Source organism: Saccopteryx bilineata, chromosome 4, assembly GCF_036850765.1.
Source record: "Saccopteryx bilineata isolate mSacBil1 chromosome 4, mSacBil1_pri_phased_curated, whole genome shotgun sequence".
Taxonomy (NCBI): Eukaryota; Metazoa; Chordata; class Mammalia; order Chiroptera; family Emballonuridae; genus Saccopteryx; species Saccopteryx bilineata.
Genome location: NC_089493.1, coordinates 138,535,410 through 138,557,468, shown reverse-complemented (window position 1 = coordinate 138,557,468; position 22,059 = coordinate 138,535,410). Strand labels below are relative to the sequence as shown.

The following is a 22,059-nucleotide window of genomic DNA, read 5'->3' as shown; positions in this document are numbered from 1 at the left end:
TTTAATCCTCATCAGAAGCACTGTTTTTGACAATAACTTTGGCTCTGAGGGATACACAGTCTTCTGAGATTGGATTTTATTGAAAATAATGGTGCTTGAAGATTACTAGGATACTTGAGATATTTAATAGAAGTTCAGATGGCCTGGAAACACTCTGTATAAATGGAGGAGGAATGGCCATTACACCCAGCAGAGACCATCTCTGATTCTAGGCTGTGTGTAGGATCTTGAATGTTGCAGGCATCAGTAAAATGTTTAGTGATAATAATCATAGTTTACCCCAAAGAAGAATAAAATTAGGTCCAATTGAATTGATGCTGGAAAACTTAAGAGATGGCACTTTGGGGCAGTCACACCTTTAGGACCGTTCTGCACAGATGCAGGTTTTCTAATTACAGGCAGGCTAGAGGGAGCTGGGAGAAGTAAGTTTTAACACAATTGAAAATGCATGCCATTTGATGAGCTCATATTTTCATTCTTGCCCTCTCTCTGTGAACCCAGAACCAGAGCATTTGTTTTGGGGATTTTGCTCTTGTGTTTCAAATATTTCCAGGGGGTTATTCAACACAGTTTATTTCTCCCAATACATTCTTCATTTTCTGTGAAGACAATAACCTTGTGTCTTGCATCTTCTGCCACTGCTGATTGTCTGTTTGCCCCCACAGAATCTGTACCAGAACAGGTTTTTAGGCCTGGCAACCATGGCATCTCCATCTAGAAACAATCAGACTCGGCGCCGCTGCAAGGAGCTGCTCCGCCACAGCTACAACCCCAGCCAGTTCCACAGCATGGCCATCAGGACTGGCCCCTTTGGCCCTGTCACGATCCCCCGCTCCACCAGTGACACCGATCTGGTTACCTCTGACAGTCGCTCCACACTTATGGTCAGCAGCTCCTACTACTCCATAGGGCACTCCCAGGACCTGGTGATCCACTGGGACATAAAGGAGGAAGTGGATGCTGGAGACTGGATAGGCATGTATCTCATTGGTGAGTATAACGGCACTTAGGCAGACTGGCTAACAGTGTACTTACTGTAGCTAAAAGGGTCTTAAGAATGTGGTTCTACATTCAACAAATATATTGTTCATAATTTACTCTCGCATATGCTTTAATATTTCAATAAACTAATAATTTAAATAAAATGCACAATTTGCAATCAAATGTGTTATCACTGAATACTAAAACACTGAAGACTGACTACATGCTAGCTTCATATGCCACCTCTATTCCATAAAAGAAAATCATGAGAGAGTAACAGGAAGTGTTGTTGACAAGCATTGTTACCATTTGCTCTTTTACATGAAGTTAATTTCACTTTTATTTTCAATGTAAACATAGGCCTCTTTCACATGGTCTTCCAACATTCTTTCTGGTTTGAATTACTGCTTTTACCTTAGACAGTGAACAATATGGCCTAAAGAACAGTGTGATGACTAAAAGGAAAATGACTACACAAGTTGAAAAAAGGAAATCTTGCAAATTTGAAATACTAATATACAGTTACATGAAAAATATCTTATCTATTTTACATGATAGAATAGGTATGGTGAAAATTGATGCATTTACACTACAAATCAACAAGTGAAGGGGAACCACTAGAGTCAGGCATCAAGTTCAGTAGAGGCCAGGCCTTCTTCATTCAGTTCCTGCAATGAAAATTTACACATTTGGACACATAATGCCAGATTTAACATCATTAACATCATGAAATATTACAGCAACTAAAAATTGTTGTGAGTATTTTGTAAACTGGACTGTTTTTGTTATACAAATACAGGGAATCTTATCTGAATAGCTACCAGGGAAATATTTTTGGCTCTATTGAAAGTTTTTCAACCAGTTCTGTTATTGTATTTACAATATACATAATATTATAAAGATTCAGAAACATAATTTTTGAGGTTTTTACATAAATTGTGGTTACTAGCTAAACAGAACTTCTAAATAGGTAAATTTTAATTTGCTTTTTTTTAATTATAATTTTATTTTTTTAATGGGGCAAAATCAATAAATCAGGTTACATATATTCAAAGATCAACAACTCCAGGTTATTTGTCTTTCAATTATGTTGCATACCCATCACCCAAAGTCAGATTGTCTTCTGTCACCTTCTATCTAGTTTTCTTTGTGCCCCTCCCCCTATCCATTTCCCTTTCCTTTTCCCCCCTCCCCCTGTAAAAACCACACTCTTACCAATGTCTCTTAGTTTCACTTTTATGTCCCACCTACGTATGGAATAATGCAGTTCCTGTTTTTTTCTGATTTACTTATTTCACTTCGTATAATGTTATCAAGATCCCACCATTTTGCTGCAAATGATCCAATGTCATCATTTCTTATGGCTGAGTAGTATTCCATAGTGTATATGTGCCACATCTTCTTTATCCAGTCTTCTATTGATGGGATTTTTGGTTGTTTCCATGTCCTGGCCACTGTGAACAATGCTGCAATGAACATGGGGCTGCATGTGTCTTTATGTATCAATGTTTCTGAGTTTTTGGGGTATATACCCAGTAGAGGGATTGCTGGGTCATAAGGTAGTTCTATTTTCAGGTTTTTTTTAATAATTTTATTTTTTTAATGGGGTGACATCAATAAATCAGGATACATATATTCAAAAATAACAAGTCCAGGTTATCTTGTCATTCAATTGTGTTGCATACCCACTACCCAAAGTCAGATTGTCCTCTGTCACCTTCTATCTTGTTTTCTTTGTGCCCCTCCCCACCCCCTTTTCCTCTCCCATTCCCCCCTCCCCCCCCGTAACCACCACACTCTTATCAACGTCTCTTAGTTTCACTATTATGTCCCACCTACATATGCAATAATACAGTTCCTGGTTTTTTCTGATTTACTTATTTCGCTTCATATCATGTTATCAAGATCCCACCATTTTGCTGTAAATGTTCCAATGTCATCATTTCTTATGGCTGAGTAGTATTCCATAGTGTATATGTGCCACATCTTCTTTATCCAGTCATCTATTGATGGGCTTTTTGGTTGTTTCCATGTCCTGGCCACTGTGAATAATGCTGCAATAAACATGGGGCTGCATGTGTCTTTACGTATCAATGTTTCTGAGTTTTTGGGATATATACCCAGTAGAGGGATTGCTGGGTCATAAGGTAGTTCTATTTTCAGTTTTTTGAGGAACCACCATACTTTCTTCCATAATGGTTGTACTACTTTACATTCCCACCAACAGTGTATGAGGGTACTTTTTCTCCACAGCCTCTCCAACATTTGCTATTACCTGACTTGCTAATAACAGCTAATCGAACAGGTGTGAGGTGGTATCTCATTGCCATTTTGATTTGCATTTCTTTAATAGCTAAAGAAGATGAGCCTCTTTTCATATATCTGTTGGCCATTTGTATTTCTTCCTGGGAGAAGTGTCTATTCATGTCCTCTTCCCATTTTTTTATTGGATTGTTTGTTTGTTTGTTGTTGAGTTTTATGAGTTCTTTGTATATTTTGGATATTAGGCCCTTATCTGAGCTGTTGTTTGAAAATATCATTTCCCATTTAGTTGGCTTTCTGTTTATTTTATTATCCGTTTCTCTTGCTGAGCAAAAACTTCTTAGTCTGATGTAGTCCCATTCATTAATTTTTGCCTTCACTTCTCTTGCCTGTGGAGTCAAATTCATAAAATGCTCTTTAAAACCCAGGTCCATGAATTGAGTACCTATGTCTTCTTCTATGTACTTAATTGTTTCAGGTCTTATGTTTAGATCTTTGATCCATTTTGAGTTAATTTTAGTACAGGGGGACAAACTGTAGTCCAGTTTCATTCTTTTGCATGTGGCTTTCCAGTTTTCCCAGCACCATTTATTGAAGAGGCTTTCTTTTCTCCATTGTGTGTTGTTGGCCCCTTTATCAAAAATTATTTGACTATATATATGTGGTTTTATTTCTGGGCTTTCTATTCTGTTCCATTGGTCTGAGTGTCTATTTTTCTGCCAATACCATGGTGTTTTGATTGTCGTGGCCCTATAATATAGTTTGAAGTCAGGTATTGTAATGCCCCCAGCTTCATTCTTTTTCTTTAGGATTGCTTTGGCTATTCGGGGTTTTTTATAGTTCCATATAAATCTGATGATTTTTTGCTCCATTTCTTTAAAAAACGTCATTGGAAGTTTGATGGGAATTGCATTAAATTTGGATATTGCTTTGGGTAATATAGCCATCTTGATTATATTTATTCTTCCTAGCCAAGAACAAGGTATATTCTTCCATCTCATTATATCTTTTTCGATTTCCCTTAAAAATGGTTTATAGTTTTCATTATATAAGTCCTTTACATTCTTTGTTATGTTTATTCCTAAGTATTTTATTTTTTTGTTGCAATCGTGAAGGGGATTATTCTTTTGAGTTCCTTCTCAGTTGTTTCATTGTTGGCATATAAAAAGGCTATTGACTTCTGTATGTTAATTTTGTGTCCGGCGACCTTACTGTATTGGCTTATTGTTTCTAGTAGTCTTTTTGTAGATTCTTTGGGGTTTTCGATGTATAGGATCATATCATCTGCAAAAAGTGATACCTTTACTTGTTCTTTTCCGATATGGATGCCTTTTATTTTTTTGTCTTGTCTGATTGCTCTAGCTAGAACCTCTAGTACCACATTAAATCAGAGTGGAGAGAGTGGACAACCCTGTCTTGTTTCTGATTTAAGGGGGAAAGCCTTCAGTTTAGTGCCATTTAATGTGATGTTAGCTGATGGTTTATCATATATGGCCTTTACCATGTTGAGATATTTTCCTTCTATACCCATTTTGTTGAGAGTCTTAAACATAAAATTGTGTTGTATTTTATCGAAAGCCTTTTCTGCGTCTATTGATAAGATCATGTGGTTTTTGTTCTTTGTTTTGTTGATATGGTGTATTACGTTAACTGTTTTATGTATGTTGAACCATCCTTGAGATTCTGGGATGAATCCCGCTTCATCATGATGTATTATTTTTTAATAGGTTGTTGTATTAGATTTGCTAGTATTTTGTTTAGTATTTTAGCATCTGTATTCATTAGAGATATTGGTCTGTAGTTTTCTTTTTTTGTGCCATTCTTGCCTGGTTTTGGTATGAGGGTTATGTTGGCCTCATAAAATGTGTTTGGAAGTATTGCTTCTTCTTCAAATTTTTGGAAGACTTTGAGTAGAATAGGAACCAAGTCTTTTTTGAATGTTTGATAAAATTCGCTGGTAAAGTCGTCAGGGCCTGGACATTTATTTTTGGGGAGGTTTATAATGGTTTTTTCTATTTCTTCTCTACTGATAGGTCTGTTTAGGCTTTCTGCTTCTCCTTGACTCAGTCTAGGAAGGTTGTTTTGTTCTAGGAATTTATCCATTTCTTCTAGGTTGTTGAATTTAGTGGCATAAAGTTTTTCATAGTATCTACAATAATTCTTTGTATATCTACGGTGTCCTTGGTGATTTCTCCTCTTTCATTTTGGATTTTGTTTATATGAGTTCTTTCTATTTTTCCTTGGTAAGTCTTGCCAAGGGTTTGTCAATTTTGTTGATCTTTTCAAAAAACCAGCTCCTTGTTCTATTAATTTTTTCTATAGTTTTTCTGTCCTCTAATTCATTTATTTCTGCTCTGATTTTTATTATCTCCTTTCTTCGGCTGGTTTTGGGTTGTCTTTGTTCTTCTTTTTCTAGTTCCTTAAGGTGGGAAGTTAAGTGGTTCACTTGGGCTCTCTCTTGTTTGTTCATATATGCCTGAAGTGATACGAACTTCCCTCTTATCACTGCTTTTGCTGCATCCCATAGATTCTGATATGTCGTATTGTCATTTTCATTTGTCTGTATATATCTTTTGATCTCTGCACTTATTTCTTCTTTGGCCCATTCATTTTTTAAAAGTATGTTGTTTAGTTTCCACATTTTTGTGGGATTTTTTCCCTCTTATTTGCAGTTGAATTCTAGTTTCAAGGCTTTATGATCAGAAAATATGCTTGGTACAACTTCAATTTTTCTGAATTTGCTGATGTTGTTTTTGTGGCCCAACATATGGTCAATTCTTGAGAATGATCCATGTACACTGGAGAAAAATGTATACTCAGTCACTTTGGGATGAAATGTCCTGTAGATGTTTATAATATCCAGGTACTCTAGTGTTTTGTTTAAGGCCACTATGTCTTTATTGATTCTCTGTTCGGATGACCGATCTAGAGCCGTCAGCGTTGTATTGAGATCTCCAAATATGATTGTGTTTTTGTCAGTTTTTGTTTTAAGATAAATAAGTTGCTGTCTTATATATTTTGGTGCTCCTTGGTTTGGTGCATATATATTAAGAATTGTTATGTCTTCTTGATTCAGTGTCCCCTTAGCCATTATGAAGTGCCCATTTTTGTCTCTGAGTACTTTTCCTGTCTTGTAGTCAGCATTATCCGATATGAGTATTGCTACACCTGCTTTTTTTTGGATGTTATTTGCTTGGAGTATTGTTTTACAGCCTTTCACTTTGAATTTGTTTTTATCCTTGTTACTTAGATGAGTTTCCTGTAGGCAGCATACAGTTGGATTTTCTTTTTTAATCCATTCTGCTACTCTGTGCCTTTTTATTGGTGAGTTTAATCCGTTTACATTTAGTGTAATTATTGACACTTGTGAGTTCCCTATTGCCATTTTATATCTTGCTTTCTGTTAGTTTTGTGTCTTGTTTGATCCTTCTATTTCGTTTTTCTATCTTTTGTTTTTATTTGGTTGTATTCCATACATCTTTCCTCTGTCGCTATCTTTTTTATCTCATGTGCTTCTGTGGTGGTTTTTTCAAAGGTGGTTACCTTTGAGTAATGAAAAGGGTTCCTACCCTGTTCATTGCAGCGAATTATTTTGTGAATACTTTTGCACTCCATTGTCCTTTGCTACTGTTAATCTCCATCTTCACCCCCTTTTTCTTTTTGTTGTTGTCACAGTTTAAATTTGGTTTTATTATGTTCTTCTTGGAGCTTTTACTTGTGGCTCTTTTTTTTTTTTGTACTTTGTATCTGATTGGAGAACCCCCTTTAGTAATTCCTGGAATGGGGGTTTTCTGATGATAAATTCCCTCATCTTTTCTGTATCTGTGAATGTTTTTATTTCTCCTTCATATTTGAAGGATAGCTTTGATGGGTATAGTATTCGTGGCTGAAAGTTCCTCTCTTTCAGGACTTTAAATGTTGGGGTCCACTCTCTTCTAGCTTGTAGAGTTTCTGCTGAGAAATCTGATGATAATCTAATGGGCCTTCCTTTATATGTTATGTTCTTCTTTTCCCTGGCTGCCTTGAGAATTTTTTCTTTGCTGTTGGTTTGTGTCATTTTCATTATGATATGCCTTGGAGTAGGTTTGTTGGGGTTAAGAAAACTTGGAGTTCTGTTTGCTTCTTGAATTTGAGGTTTTAGTTCTTTCCACAGGTTTGGGAAGTTCTCATCTATTATTTGTTTGAGTATGTTCTCCATTCCATTTTCTCTCTCTTCTCCCTCTGATATACCTATTATTCTTATGTTATTCTTTTTGATGGAGTCAGATAATTCTTGTAGGGCTATCTCCTTTTTTTTTAATTTTTGAGTATCTTTCTTCTTCTCTCTGTTACTGCCTCAAGTTGCTTGTCTTCTATTTCACTAATCATCTCTTCTATCTGACCTGTTCTATTAGCTAAGCTTGTTACTTCATTTTTCAGCTCGTGAATTGAGTTTTTCATCTCTGTTTGATTTGTTTTTATAGTTTCAATTTGCTTGGACATATATTTTTTGTGTTCATTGAGTTGTTTTCTGAGATCCCTAAATTACCTTTCTGTGTTTTCTTGTATATCTCGGAGGATTTTTAGGATTTCTATCTTGAATTCTCTGTCATTTAGCTCCAAGGTTTCCAATATATTAAATTTTTTCTCCATAGATTTTTCCTCATCTAGCTGTGTTACCTCTCTTTCTTTTGTATCCATGATATTCTATTCTCTCTTCCTTAATGGCATCTGAGGGTGGTTTTGTTGATAGTATTAATGAGACTTAATAAAGAATAAAAAGTTAAAAAAATAATAAAAATTAAAAAATCGAAGCGTTGTTTTTTTTTAAAAAAATTAATAATGAAATAAAAATAAAATAAAATAAAAAATTTAACAAAAGGAAATTATTCCCCCCCTCCTTTTTTCCTCTCCTCTCCTCTCCCCTCTGTCTTGAGAAAATCTTCTGGTGAACTGTGAATTAAAACAAACAATGCCTGTGATGGAGGGCCTGAATTGGGAAAAAGTAATAAAGGGGCAAAAAAAAAAAAAAGAAAAAAAGAAAAAAGAAAAAAAGAAATGAAAGAAAAAAAGAGTGTATGGGCCCACAAAAAGCAAATAAGGAAAAAATTTGGGTCAAGAATAAAATGATTTGCTTTTAGGTGTTGGTTATCTAAGAGTTATGATGAGAGGAATAAGAGGAAAACGGAAAAATGGGGGGACAAATTAAAAAATTACTATTGTATTTAGTGGAACAAGAACTAGATAATATGGAGAGGCAGGATGGGAGCACTGCTAGTGAGTTTAAAAGGTGAAGTAAAAACCCTCCAAAATGCCACAAACATAAGTTTGAGTCCCAGATAAGATAATTTGTTTGTTATTGAGGTTTGAATGAGAGGAGACGTAAAGGAGAAAGGAAGAAATTAGTATAGAGAGAGAAAAGAAAGAGAGAGAGAGAAAAAAAGAGGGAACCACTAAAAGAAGAAAAAAGAAAGTAGAGAGAGAGAGAGAGAGAGAGTTAAGGGTTTTGGAGTGCTACCCTCATAGAGAGAAAGGAAGAGAAGACAAAAGATAATGGGAGTTGTAACACTTATGGGTAGTGTAGTTCAAGGAGAGTAGAGAGGAAGACCAGCAGAGAGTTAATCGGCCTAATTGGAGGAGGAAAAAAAGTCTCAAGAATGAAGATAAGAGAATCAAACGAACAAATATAATAAAATGGGGTAGGTTATAAAGTCTTCAGATTATTCTTGATTTTGAGAGGTTATCTTCTTGCTTTTTCTTTTCTCTCCCTCTTCCTGGTCGGTGACTCTGTTCCCCGGGTTCTGCCCCTTTGGCACGCTCAAGTAGAGGGTTGCAGTTGATAAGTCTCTATGGCAATGTCATGTATTGTGCTTTAGTCTCGTTGGCAGTCGAGGCTCATTAGCATTTATAGGCTCCGACAGTGAGAGAGTCCGTGATCCTGGAGCCTTTCTCCTAGTCTTTCCTTCCTCAATTAGTAGCCTGATTATGCAGCTATGGGGTTGCTGCTGCCTCTGCCTGGATAGTAAGAGGCTCAAAGAGCTGGCAACTCCCCACTCTATTTCCACGCAGCACAGGGCTCTGAGTAAGGCTCAGTCAGTCAGAGCTGCTAGCATAATCAGGCGTCTTTCCGCCCACTCAAAGACCTCTGGCTCTGCCACTCTGTCCGGTAACACAGGCGGGCGCCCACTTCCAGGGCACTTGGAGGAAACTCTCACTCACTGTCTGCGCGCGCATACGAGGATGTCTGGCCAGCAGTCTCACGCTCTGAGTGAAACCCCCAACCACAGGGAAAAGTTGCAACATTGGAATTGAGTCTCTCTCTGTCCCCGTGCGCAGCTTTTGCAAGGTGCTGGGGCGGCCCGAGATTCTGCTTTGGCCCACACAAAGGCCACTGACTCTGCCCCTCTGTGCGATAACACAGGCGCGCACTGCCGAGGCACTCAGAGGAATCTCTCATTCACTGTCTGCGTGCGCAGACCAGGATATGAGGATGGCTGCGTTTCCCTCTGAGTGAAACTCTCTCCAACACGGAAAATCTCCACCGTTGGAATTAGTTCTCACTCACTCCCATGCGTGGCTTTCCCAGGGCGCTGGGGCTGCCCAGAGACTCTGCTCTCGGCCCACAGAAAGGCCTCTGACCCTGCCTCTCCGTGGGGCTACACGGGCACCGACTCCCGGGGCCTAGGAAGAAATCTCTTGCGCACTAACTGCGCGCACTCCGACCAGGAGACCGGGTAAAATGGCCACTCTGCTTGTCTTTCTTTGTTTGGGTTTGGCGCGAGTGTTAGCTTGTATTGCCCGGGTTGCCACAGGATCAGTTTTTCCTCGGCTTGGATTTTCGTACCACAGCCTGGTTTGGCCATTTGTGCCGCGGCCTGGATCTATTCACCCCCTTTGCCCGCCTCAGTTTCTATATTCACAGTTACCAGAGAAAGCTGCCCTGTTTAGGTTAGTGAGGAAGGCGGAGCATTTCTTACTCCCTATTTCCTTCAGGGTTTGGTTATATATTTAGCCAATTTTTCACTCAACCATACCTTTGGGTGTATTGCGAAGCATCTGGAGGCTCCAAGGATAGGTTTTTCTGTTTCTGGTTGAAGATCTTGTTGAATTTTGGGGGAGATTTATCGGTATATCTTCCTACCCCGCCATTACTCTGACGTCATCTCGCTCTCTATTTTCAGTTTTTTGAGGAACCACCATACTTTCTTCCATAATGGTTGTACTACTTTACATTCCAACCAACAGTGTATGAGGGTTCCTTTTTCTCCACAGCCTCTCCAACATTTGCTATTACCTGTCTTGTTAATAATAGCTAATCTAACAGGTGTGAGGTGGTATCTCATTGCAGTTTTGATTTCCATTTCTCTAATAATTAAAGAAGATGACATCTTTTCATATATCTGTTGGCCATTTGTACTTCCTTTTGGGAAAAGTATCTGTTCATGTCCTCTTCCCATTTTTTTATTGGATTGTTTGTTTGTTTGTTGTTGAGTTTTATTAGTTCTTTGTATATTTTGGATATTAGGCCCTTATCTGAGCTGTTGTTTGAAAATATCATTTCCCGTTTAGTTGGCTTTCTGTTTATTTTGTTATCAGTTTCTCTTGCTGAGCAAAAACTTCTTAGTCTGATGTAGTCCCATTCATTAATTTTTGCTTTTACTTCTCTTGCCTGTGGAGTCAAATTCATAAAATGCTCTTTAAAGCCTGGGTCCATGAGTTTCGTACCTATGTCTTCTTCTATGTACTTTATTGTTTCAGGTCTTATGTTTAGATCTTTGAACCATTTTGAGTTAATTTTTGTACAGGGGGAGAGACTGTAGTCCAGTTTCATTCTTTTGCATGTGGCTTTCCAGTTTACCCCGCACCATGTATTGAAGAGGCATTCTTTTCTCCATTATATGTTCGTGGCCGCTGTATCAAAAATTATTTGACTATATTTATATATATATGTGTGTGTGTGTGTATGTGTGTGGTTTTATTTCTGGACTTTCTATTCTGTTCCATTGGTCTGAGTGTCTATTTTTCTGCCAGTACCATGCTGTTTTGATTGTCGTGGCCCTATAATATAGTTTGAAGTCAGTTATTGTAATGCCCCCAGCTTCATTCCTTTTCTTTAGGATTGCTTTGGCTATCCGGGATTTTTTATAGTTCCATATAAATCTGATGATTTTTTGCTCCATTTCTTTAAAAAATGTCATTGGAATTTTGATGGGAATTGCATTAAATTTGGATATTGCTTTGGGTAATATAGCCATCTTGATTATATTTATTCTTCCTAACCAGGAACAAAGAATATTCTTTCATCTCATATCTTTCTCCATTTTTCTTAACAATGGTTTATAGTTTTTATTATATAAGTCCTTTATATTCTTTGTTATGTTTATTCCTAAGTCTTTTATTTTTTTTGTTGCAATTGTGAAGGGGATTATTCTTTTGAGTTCGTTCTCAGTTGTTTCATTGTTGGCATATAGAAGGGCTATTGACTTCTGTATGTTAATTTTGTATCCTGCCACCTTACTGTATTGGCTTATTGTTTCTAGTAGTCTTTTTGTGGATTCTTTGGGGTTTTCGATGTATAGGATCATATCATCTGCAAAAAGTGATACCTTTACTTCTTCTTTTCCGGTAAGAATGCCTTTTATTTCTTTGTCTTGTCTGATTGCTCTAGCTAGAACCTCTAGTACCACATTAAATAAGAGTGGAGAGAGTGGACAACCCTGTCTTGTTCCTGATTTAAGGGGGAAAGCCTTCAGTTTAGTGCCATTTAATATGATGTTAGCTGATGGTTTATCATATATGGCCTTTATCATGTTGAGATATTTTCCTTCTATACCCATTTTGTTGAGAGTCTTAAACATATCATTGTGTTGTATTTTATCGAAAGCCTTTTCTGCATCTATTGATAAGATCATGTGGTTTTTGTTCCTTGTTTTGTTGATATGGTGTATTATGTTAACCATTTTACGTATGTTGAACCATCCTTGAGATTCTGGGATGAATCCCGCTTCATCATGATGTATTATTTTTTTAATATGTTGCTGTATTTGATTTGCTAGTAATTTGTTTAGTATTTTAGCATCTGTATTCATTAGAGATATTGGTCTGTAGTTTTTTTTATGTGTGCCATCCTTGCCTGGTTTTGGTATGAGGGTTATGTTGGCCTCATAAAATGTGTTTGGAAGTATTGCTTCTTCTTCAATTTTTTGGAAGACTTTGAGTAGAATAGGAACCAAGTCTTCTTTGAATGTTTGATAAAATTCGCTGGTATAGCCGTCAGGGCCTGGACTTTTATTTTTGGGGAGGTTTTTAATGGTTTTTTCTATTTCTCCTCTACTAATAGGTCTGTTTAGGCTTTTTGCTTCTTTTTGACTCAGTCTAGGAAGGTTGTATTGTTCTAGGAATTTATCCATTTCTTCTAGATTGTTGAATTTAGTGGCATAAAGTTTTTCATAGTATTCTAAAATAATTCTTTGTATATCTACGGTGTCCATGATGATTTCTCGTCTTTCATTTTGGATTTGGTTTATATGAGTAATATCTCTTTTTTTCTTGGTAAGTCTTTCCAAGGGTTTGTCAATTTTGTTGATCTTTTCAAAGAACCAGCTGTTTGTTCTATTAATTTTTTCTATACTTTTACTGTTCTGTATATCATTTATTTCTGCTCTGATTTTTATTATCTCCTTTCTTCAGCTGGTTTTGGGTTGTCTTTGTTCTTCTTTTTCTAGTTCCTTCAGGTGTAAAGTTAAGTGGTTCACTTGGGCTCTCTCTTGTTTGTTCATATATGCTTGAAGTGATATGAACTTCCCTCTTATCACTGTTTTTACTGCATCCCATAGATTCTGATATGTCGTATTGTCATTTTCATTTTTCTGTATATATCTTTTGATCTCTGCACTTATTTCTTCTTTGACCCATTCATTTTTTAAAAGTATGTTGTTTAGTTTCCACATTTTTGTGGGATTTTTTCCCTCTTTTTTGCAGTTGAATTCTAGTTTCAAGGCTTTATGATCAGAAAATATGCTTGGTACAACTTTGATTTTTCTGAATTTGCTGATGTTGTTTTTGTGGCCCAACATATGGTCAATTCTTGAGAATGATCCATGTACACTTAAGAAAAATGTATACTCAGTCACTTTTGGATGAAATGTCCTGTAGATGTCTATCATATCCATGCGCTCTAGTATTTTGTTTAAGGCCACTATGTCTTTGTTGATTCTCTGTTTGGATGACCGATCTAGAGCCGTCAGCGGTATATTGAGGTCTCCAAGTATGACTGTATTTTTTTCAGTTTTTGTTTTAAGGTCAATAAGTAGCTGTCTTATGTATTTTGGTGCTCCTTGGTTTGGTCCATATATATTAAGAATTGTTATGTCTTCTTGATTCAGTGTCGCCTTAACCATTATGAAATGGCCATTTTTGTCTCTGAGTACTTTTACTGTATTGTAGTCAGCATTATACGATATAAGTATTGCTACACCTGCTTTTTTTAATGTTATTTCCTTGGAGTATTGTTTTCCAGCCTTTCACTTTGAATTTGTTTTTATCCTTGTTACTTAGATGAGTTTCCTGTAGGCAGCATACAGTTGGATTTTCTTTTTTGATCCATTCTGCTACTCTGTGCCTTTTTATTGGTGAGTTTAGTTCATTTACATTTAGTGTAATTATTGTCACTTGTGATTTCCCTATTGCCATTTTATATCTTGCTTTCTGTTAGTTTTGTGTCTTGTTTGATCCTTCTATTTCGTTTTTCTATCTTTTGTTTTTATTTGGTTGTATTCCATACATCTTTCCTCTGTCACTATCTTTTTTATCTCATGTGCTTCTGTGGTGGTTTTTTCAAAGGTGGTTACCTTTGAGTAATGAAAAGGGTCCCTACCCTGTTCATTGTTGTGAACTATTTTGTGAGTACTTTTGCACTCCATCATCCTTTGCTACTGTTAATCTCCATCTTCTCCCCCTTTTTCTTTTTGTTGTTGTTACAGTTTAAATTTGGTTTTATTGTGTTCTTCTTGGAGATTTTACTTGTGTCTCTGTTTTTTTTTTTTTTTTTTGTACTTTGTATCTGATTGGAGAACCCCCTTTAGTCATTCCTGGAGTGGGGATTTTCTGATGATAAATTTTCTCATCTTTTCTTTATCTGTGAATGTTTTTATTTCTCCTTCATATTTGAAGGATATCTTTGATGGGTATAGTATTAATGGCTGAAAGTTCCTCTCTTTCAGGACTTTAAATGTTGGGGTCCACTCTCTTCTAGCTTGTAGAGTTTCTGCTGAGAAATCTGATGATAATCTAATGGGCCTTCATTTATATGTTGTATTCTTCTTTTCCCTGGCTGCCTTGAGAATTTTTTCTTTGCTGTTGGTTTGTGTCAATTTCATTATGATATGCCTTGGAGTAGGTTTGTTGGGGTTAAGAAAACTCGTAGTTTTGTTTGCTTCTTGAACTTGAGGCTTTAGTTCTTTCCACAGGCTTGGGAAGTTCTCATCTATTATTTGTTTGAGTATGTTCTCCATTCCATTTTCTCTCTCTTCTCCCTCTGATATACCTATTATTCTTATGTTATTCTTTCTGATGGAGTCAGATAATTCTTGTAGTGCTATCTCATTTTTTTTTATTTTTGAGTCTCTTTCTTCTCTCTGTTGTGCCTCAAGTTGCTTGTCTTCTATTTTGCTAATCCTCTCTTCTATCTGACCTGTTCTATTAGCTAAGCTTGTTACTTCGTTTTTCAGCTCATGTATTGAGTTTTTCATCTCTGTTTGATTTGTTTTTATAGTTTCCATTTTTTGGACATATATTTTTTGTGTTCATTGAGTTGTTTTCTGAGCTCCCTAAATTGCCTTTCTGTGTTTTCTTGTATATCTCAGAGGATTTTTAGGATTTCTATCTTGAATTCTCTGTCATTTAACTCCAAGGTTTCCAATATATTAAATTTTTTTCTCCATAGATTTTTCCTCATCTAGCTGTGTTACCTCTCTTTCTTTTGTATCCATGATATTCGATTTTCTCTTCCTTAATGGCATCTGAGGGTGGTTTGTTGATAGTATTAATGAGATTTAATAAAGAATAAAAAGTTAAAAAAATTAAAAATTGAAGAGTTGTTTTTTTAAAAAAAATTAATAATGAAATAAAGAATAATAAAATAACAAAATAAAAATTAAAAAAAAATTTATTCCCCCCCTCCTTTTTTCCTCTCCTCTCCTCTGCCCTCTTTCTTGAGAAAATCTTGTGGTGAACTGTGAATTATATTGTATTTAATAGAACAATCAATGACTGTAATGGAGGGCCTGAATTGGGGAAAAGTAATAAAGGCGCAAGAAAGAAAATAATAAAAAAAAATAAAAAATAAAAATAAAAAAGGGGGGTATGGATCCACAAAAAGCAAATAATGAAAAAATTTGGATCAAGAATATAATGATTTGCGTTTAGGTGTTGGTTGTCTAAGAGTTATGATGAGAGGATTAAGAGGGAAACAGGAAAATGGGGGGACAAACTAAAGAATTACTATTGTTTTTAGTGGAACAAGAGCTTGATAAAATGGAGAGCCATGCATGGGAGCACTGCTAGTGAGTTAAAAAGGTGAAGTAAAACCCCCCCAAAATACCACAAACATAAGTTTGAGTCCCAGATAAAATAATTTGTTTGTTATTGAGGTTTGAATGAGAGGAGACGTAAAGGAGAAAGGAAGAAACTAATATAGAGAGAGAAAAGAAAGAGAGAGAGAGAAAAGAAGGAACCACTAATAGAAGAAAATAGAAAAAAGAGGAGAGAGAGAGAGAGTTAAGGGTTTTGGAGTGCAACCCTCATAGAGAGAAAGGAAGAGGAAAGAAAAGATAATGGGAGATGTAACACTTATGGGTAGTGTAGTTCAAGGAGAGGAGAGGGTAAGACCAGTAGAGAGTTAAACGACCAAATTGGTGGAGGAAAAAAAATCAAGGATGAAATAAGAGAAACAAACGAACAAATATAATAAAATGGGATAGGTTATAAAGTCTGCAGATTATTCTTGATTTTGAGAGGTTATCTTCTTGCTTTTTCTTTTCTCTCCCTCTTCCTGGTCGGTGACTCTGTACCCCGGGTTCTGCCCCTTTGGCACCCTCAGGTAGAGGTTTTCAGTTGATAAGTCTCTATGGCGATGTCATGTTTTGTGCTTCAGTCTCGTTGGCAGTTGAGGCTCATTAGCATTTATAGAATCCACCAGTGAGAGAGTCCATGTTCCTGGAGCCTCTCTCCTAGTCTTTCCTTCCTCAATTAGTAGCCTGAGAATCCAGCTATGGGGTTGCTGCTGCCTCTGCCTGGATAGTAAGAGGCTCAAAGAGCTGGCAACTCCCCACTCTATTTCCACTCAGCACAGGGCTCTGGGTAAGGCTCAGTCAGTCAGAGCCGCTAGCATAATCAGCCGGGGCTTCCGCCCACTCAAAGACCTCTGGCTCTGCCACTCTGTCCGGTAACATTGTCGGGCACCCACTCCTGGGTGCTTGGCAGAAATTCTCGTTCACTATCTGCGTGCGCAGACCAGGATGTTAGACCGGAAGTCTCACCTTTTGTGTGAAACCCCCCGCCTGCACTGAAAAGTTTCAGTGTTGGAATTGGCTCTCGCTCTGTCTCCGTGTGTGGCTTTTTCAAGGCGCTGCGGTGGCCTGAGACTCCGCCCTCGGCCCACACAAAGGCCCCCAACTCTGCCCCTCTGTGGGACAACACGGGTTCCCACTCCCGAGATGCTGGGAGGAGTCTCCTGCCCACTCTCCATGCGCGCAGACCAGGATGTGAGGCCGGAGTCTTACCCTCTGAGTGAAACCTATCGCGCGCACTGAAAAGTTACAGTGTTGGAATTAGTTCTCGCTCCCTCCCCGTGTGCGGCTCTCCCAGGGTGCTGGGGTGGCCTGGAGGCTTTTGGCCCACACATAGGCCTCTGACTCTGTCTCTCTGTGGAGTAACACGGGCGCACCCTCCCGGGGCTTTGGAAGGAATCTCTCGCCCACTATCTGCACGCACAGACCAGGAGATCAGGTAAAATGGCTGCCCCGCTTGTCTTTTTTTGTCTGGGTTTTGCACGAGTGTTAACTGTATTGCCCGGGTTTTCACAGGAACAGTTTTTCCTCGGCTTGGATCTTCGTGCCACAGCCTGGTTCGGCCGTTTGTGCCGTGGCCTGGATGTATTCACCCCCTTTGCCTGCCTTAATTTCTATATTCTCAGTTTCCAGTGAAAACCGCCCTGTTTAGGTTAGTGAGGAAGGCGGAGCATTTCTTACTCCCTATTTCCTTCGGGGTTTGGTTATATATTTAGCCAATTTTTCGCTCGATCATACCTTTGGGTGTATTGCAAAACATCTGGAGGCTCCAAGGTTAGGTTTTTCTGTTTCTGGTTGAAGGTCTTGTTGAGGTTTGGGGGAGATTTATTGGTATCGCTTCCTACCCTGCCATTACTCTGACGTCATCTCCCTTAATTTGCTTTAAAATAGTTTTTGAATAAAAGTATTTGGATACCATTAATCTAGAACAGTACTTATAAAATATAAACTCACCAAGGATATTTTGCTTAGTTCATTTTTAAAAATTTGATTAGTGATTAACACTTAAACATGCTGAGATTTCATGTTGAAATCCAAAGTCTAACCTTCCTTTACAAAAACCCTCAATTTAGCAGACTAAGCCTGTGGTTTCATGTGGCTCTAGTCAGCTGGACTTAAGCATTAGCTTCCCGCTTTAGACTCAACTGCATTCTTTAATTTTGACATAATCTCCCTTTTACCCACCATTACTTTTATTATGAATCTTACTTGTTTCACACCTTGGGCAATTAGGTTTTTGGCCTGAGATCTAGTTTTAAATAAACTCTTTGTAGCTGTATCTTCCTGCAATGGTGGATGTCAATGCCATTCACTCCTGATGTCAGGAAATAGCTAGAAGAGAATCAAAGGGAGCAGGGGAGGTGGGCACCTGATAGACATTCACCCATAAAGAGGAAAAGGGTGAATTTGGAGATCAGCCGTATATCTGAGCTTAGAGTGTAGACTTGGGGTACTTGGCACCCTGAGAGTAGATAAAGTCACTTGTGGATTATATATAGAAAGAGAATACAAGAAAGTCCTTGTCAAAGAAAAAGGAAAAGGAGTAAATCAGGAGAGAGATGGAGGGTGTTGGAAAATGGGACAAAAACTAGGAGCCCGCATCATAGAAGAAGAGAGAAGAAGGAAGGGTGGCTTACAAATATTAACCTATGATGAAACTGCATAAATGAATAAGATCTGGTATTAACACAATGCTTTGACTGAAATACAAATAAACACAGCTCATCACCTGAGAATATTAAAATCTGATATTTTGTTCTCATAGAAGCTGCACATAGATAACTATGAAGTTATTTGATGCAAATGACATTTTTGGTGGCATAAGATTTTAAAAATAATTTTTTGATTCAAAATTATCTGTGATTCTTAAAAGTTCATAAATTGTAGGTTGTTAGTAACTCATCTGCTAGATTCTACATTGCAATATTAAAATAATATTTAATATATAAAAATCCTTTAGAATGATCAATTTATAAAAGCAGCCATTCCTTTCCCTCTGCTAAGGCCTTATTAAAATAACTTAAACAGGGGGGAATCCAAGATGGTGATGGAATAATTGGTTATTACAGTCACCTTGTCCCAGAACCAAACTGGAATTACAACTAAAACATAGAGTATGCAGCCTGAATAACCAACTGAAGGTTAGCTGAAAAAAAGTCTTATAAACAAGTATTTGCATCAGTCTGTAGGAACGGTGGAAATGCAATAGGGGCTGGCCCTGCCTTCATGAAAAGTGGCTGAAGTTCCAGAAGGATCTCTCAGCTGAGCAGGGTTCCCCATGGGAAGTGTGGGATCTAAACCCTAAGACAGTCTCCCCAGCCCCAAACACCAAAACTGAAAGAGGCACCACAGAATATCTGGCTGTGAAAATCAGCAAGGATTCTGTCTGCCAGGTAGAGACAGGAGTCTGCTAGAGACACAGGTGCCCTCTTAAAAGGCTAATACACAAAATCTCATTCACAGTCCCTCACCCTGTACTCCAGCAAAGGGAAGGTGAAGCAGACTAGAGTCATGTGAGGCTAAACTGGGATTTGTGGCTCTGGGTAGTGACCTGAGGAGAAAACCCCCAAGATCCCTGTGCTGAGTCATTCTCCCAAACAACCAACCTCATCTTTCTTGAGTGGAGCACTCCACTCCATGTAGCATCAGCCTGGGGAAATGCCATAACCCCACCCTCTGGACTCCTTGCCCACCCTGAAAAGCTCATGCTCTGAGCTCTGAAAAATCAAATGCTAGAACCAAAGTATAGATAAAGGTCTGGGCAGACTCAGGGAATGTCAGTGACTTCATTGTGTGTTTTTGGGGTGGGGGCAATTCTCTTCACTTTCTTGTGAACTTGACTGATGCCTCCCTCTGAAGAGAGATCCACTAGCCCCACTCTCTGGATTCCTGGCAACCCCACTATCCTGACTCCTGGTGGCTCTGCCCTTCCAAGCCCTGGAAAGAAACTAGGACAGACTGAGTTGTGTGTATCTGGGTTGGGGATCACTTCCACAAACTTCCCTCAAGCCATTGTCACTTATCCCTCATGGAAGATTCACTAGCCTCATTCTCCTGACTCCTGGCAGTCTCATCCTGCTGAAGTTGGGCTCTTGTAAGAATCTGGGACAGCCAAGTTGTGTGACTAGGAAAATCTCTGTTTCCCATGCATGTGAAATGATATGTGGCCCTCCCTTGACATGGCCTATTCTTGGGATGTGTGGACCTGATAAACAGTGCTGAAAGTTCCTGACAATCTGCCTGTGTGAGCACCCAGTGGGTGGCACCTAGACTTGGAATACCCAAGAATATTTGCTCAGTGGCTTCAGACCCAACAAGGGTTATGAGTCTATACCTGTGTCAGTCTAGTGTATACCACTTGCCTTTACCTAGTGACTTACTGGGAACTCACCTCATGCAACTGAAGTACTGCCAGAAAAGTTTTCAGTGACTGAAACTTATAGGCAACTGGCAGGTAGAGAGAGGCAGGTGGAGGTGGATCGCTGGGAGCTTTGAAACTTTTGCTGACCTGCCTCCCAGCCCAGTGCTCATAAAAACCAGCCTTGGTGTACAACTTGATCTATTTCATTCACACCCGGGCATAGCAGAGGCAGACACAAACTGTGGATCACTTTGTAACTCCAAACAGGCTGCCAAGAGCAGCACCTAACATTAACCTGGATTAGAATCCCTCTCAAGAGACCCCAAAACCAACACATCCAGTGGCTAGCTTCAGAGAGCATCAGAGCATGATTCACGAAGCTTCACAACTGGCGTATCCAAAGGGTGACTCAGCAAGCGCCAGACTCTGCTGAGGCAAAATCTGCTTCATGTGGTCAGCACCTGCACAGCAGCTCATGAACTATGGTTGGGGTTGATCCTTATAGTCAGCCAGTCTAAGGATAGACCCTATATATGAATAGGCCAATAGCAATCAAGACTCAATTATAACAGGAGGGACCACATAACCCACCAAAAGGAGATTCCTATAGCACCCAGATTAAGTGGTCAAAGGGATTTTGCCACTGGGTCTTATAGTACAACTACTATGTAATATGGCCATCCTACTAAGACTGGGAGTTATAGCAGATCTATATAATACATAGAAACAAAAACACAGAGGCAGCATATATATGTGTGTGTGTATACATATGTGTGTGTGTGTATAGAGAGAGAATCATGCTCCAAATAAAAGAACAGAAGAAGCCATGGCCAGTTGGCTCAGTGGTAGAGCCACTGGCATGCAGGAGTCCTGGGTTTGATTCCCAGCCAGGGCACACAGGAGAAGCCCCCATCTGCTTCTCCACACCTCCCCCTCTCCTTCCTCTCTGTGTCTCTCTTCCCCTCCCACAGCTGAGGCTCCATTGGAGCAAAGTTGGCCCAGGCACTGAGGATGGCTCCATGGCCTCTGCCTCAGGCACTAGAATGGCCCTGGTTGCAATAGAGCAATGCCCCAGATAGGCAGAGCATCGCCCCCTGGTGGGCATGCTGGATTGATCCTGGTTGGGTGCATGCAGGAGTCTGTCTGACTGCCTCCCCGTTTCCAACTTCAGAAAAATACAAAAAAAACCCAAACAAAAAAAACAAAAACAAAAAAACCCCAAGACATTTCCAGAAAATGAGCTAAATTAAATTGAGACAAGCAACTTATCAAATATAGAGTTCAAAAAATGCTTATTAAGGATGCTTAAAGATGCTTAAGGAAATTAGTAGGGACTACAAGAGCATGAAAAGGACATAGAATCCATAAAAAAGAACCAGTTATAAATGAAGAATACATTATATGAAATGAAGAATACACTTGAAGGAATAAACAATAGTTTGGATAAAGCAGAGGACTGAATTAGCCATTTGGAAGACAAGCTAACAGTAAACACCCAATCAGAACAGCAAAAAGAAAAAAATAATTAAAAATAAAGATATTTAAAGGAACTTTTGGGACAACATGAAGTGTAACAACACCCTCATCATAGTAGTACCAGAAGAAGAAGAGAAAACAATGGATTAAGAAACTATTTTAAGAAATAATAATTTAAAATTTCCTAACTTGGTGAAGGAAAAAGACTCACAAGTCCAGAAAGTGCAGAAAGTCCCAAATAAGATGAATCCAAAAAGGGCCACACCAAGACAAATCATAATTAAAATGGCAAAAGTTAGACACAATGAGAGAATCTTAAAAACATCAAGAGAAAGTCAGTTGGTTACCTAAAAAGGAACTCTCCTGATTCTTCTATATTGATTTTTGAAAGGAATTTGTCCATTTCACCTAGGTTGTCTAATAATATGGCAT

General features: G+C 38.4%; 1 protein-coding gene across 2 annotated transcripts in view; it reads left to right on the top strand.

Annotated features, from left to right (window-relative positions):
* Positions 1–22,059, top strand: part of HECW1 (HECT, C2 and WW domain containing E3 ubiquitin protein ligase 1) — a 592,171-nt gene that overhangs the window by 172,327 nt on the left and 397,785 nt on the right. For both annotated transcript variants that reach the window (XM_066272070.1, XM_066272071.1), the window contains one exon: positions 666–990. In XM_066272070.1, coding sequence (XP_066128167.1) covers positions 666–990 — 325 coding nt within the window. The remainder of the gene's footprint in view (positions 1–665; positions 991–22,059) is intronic.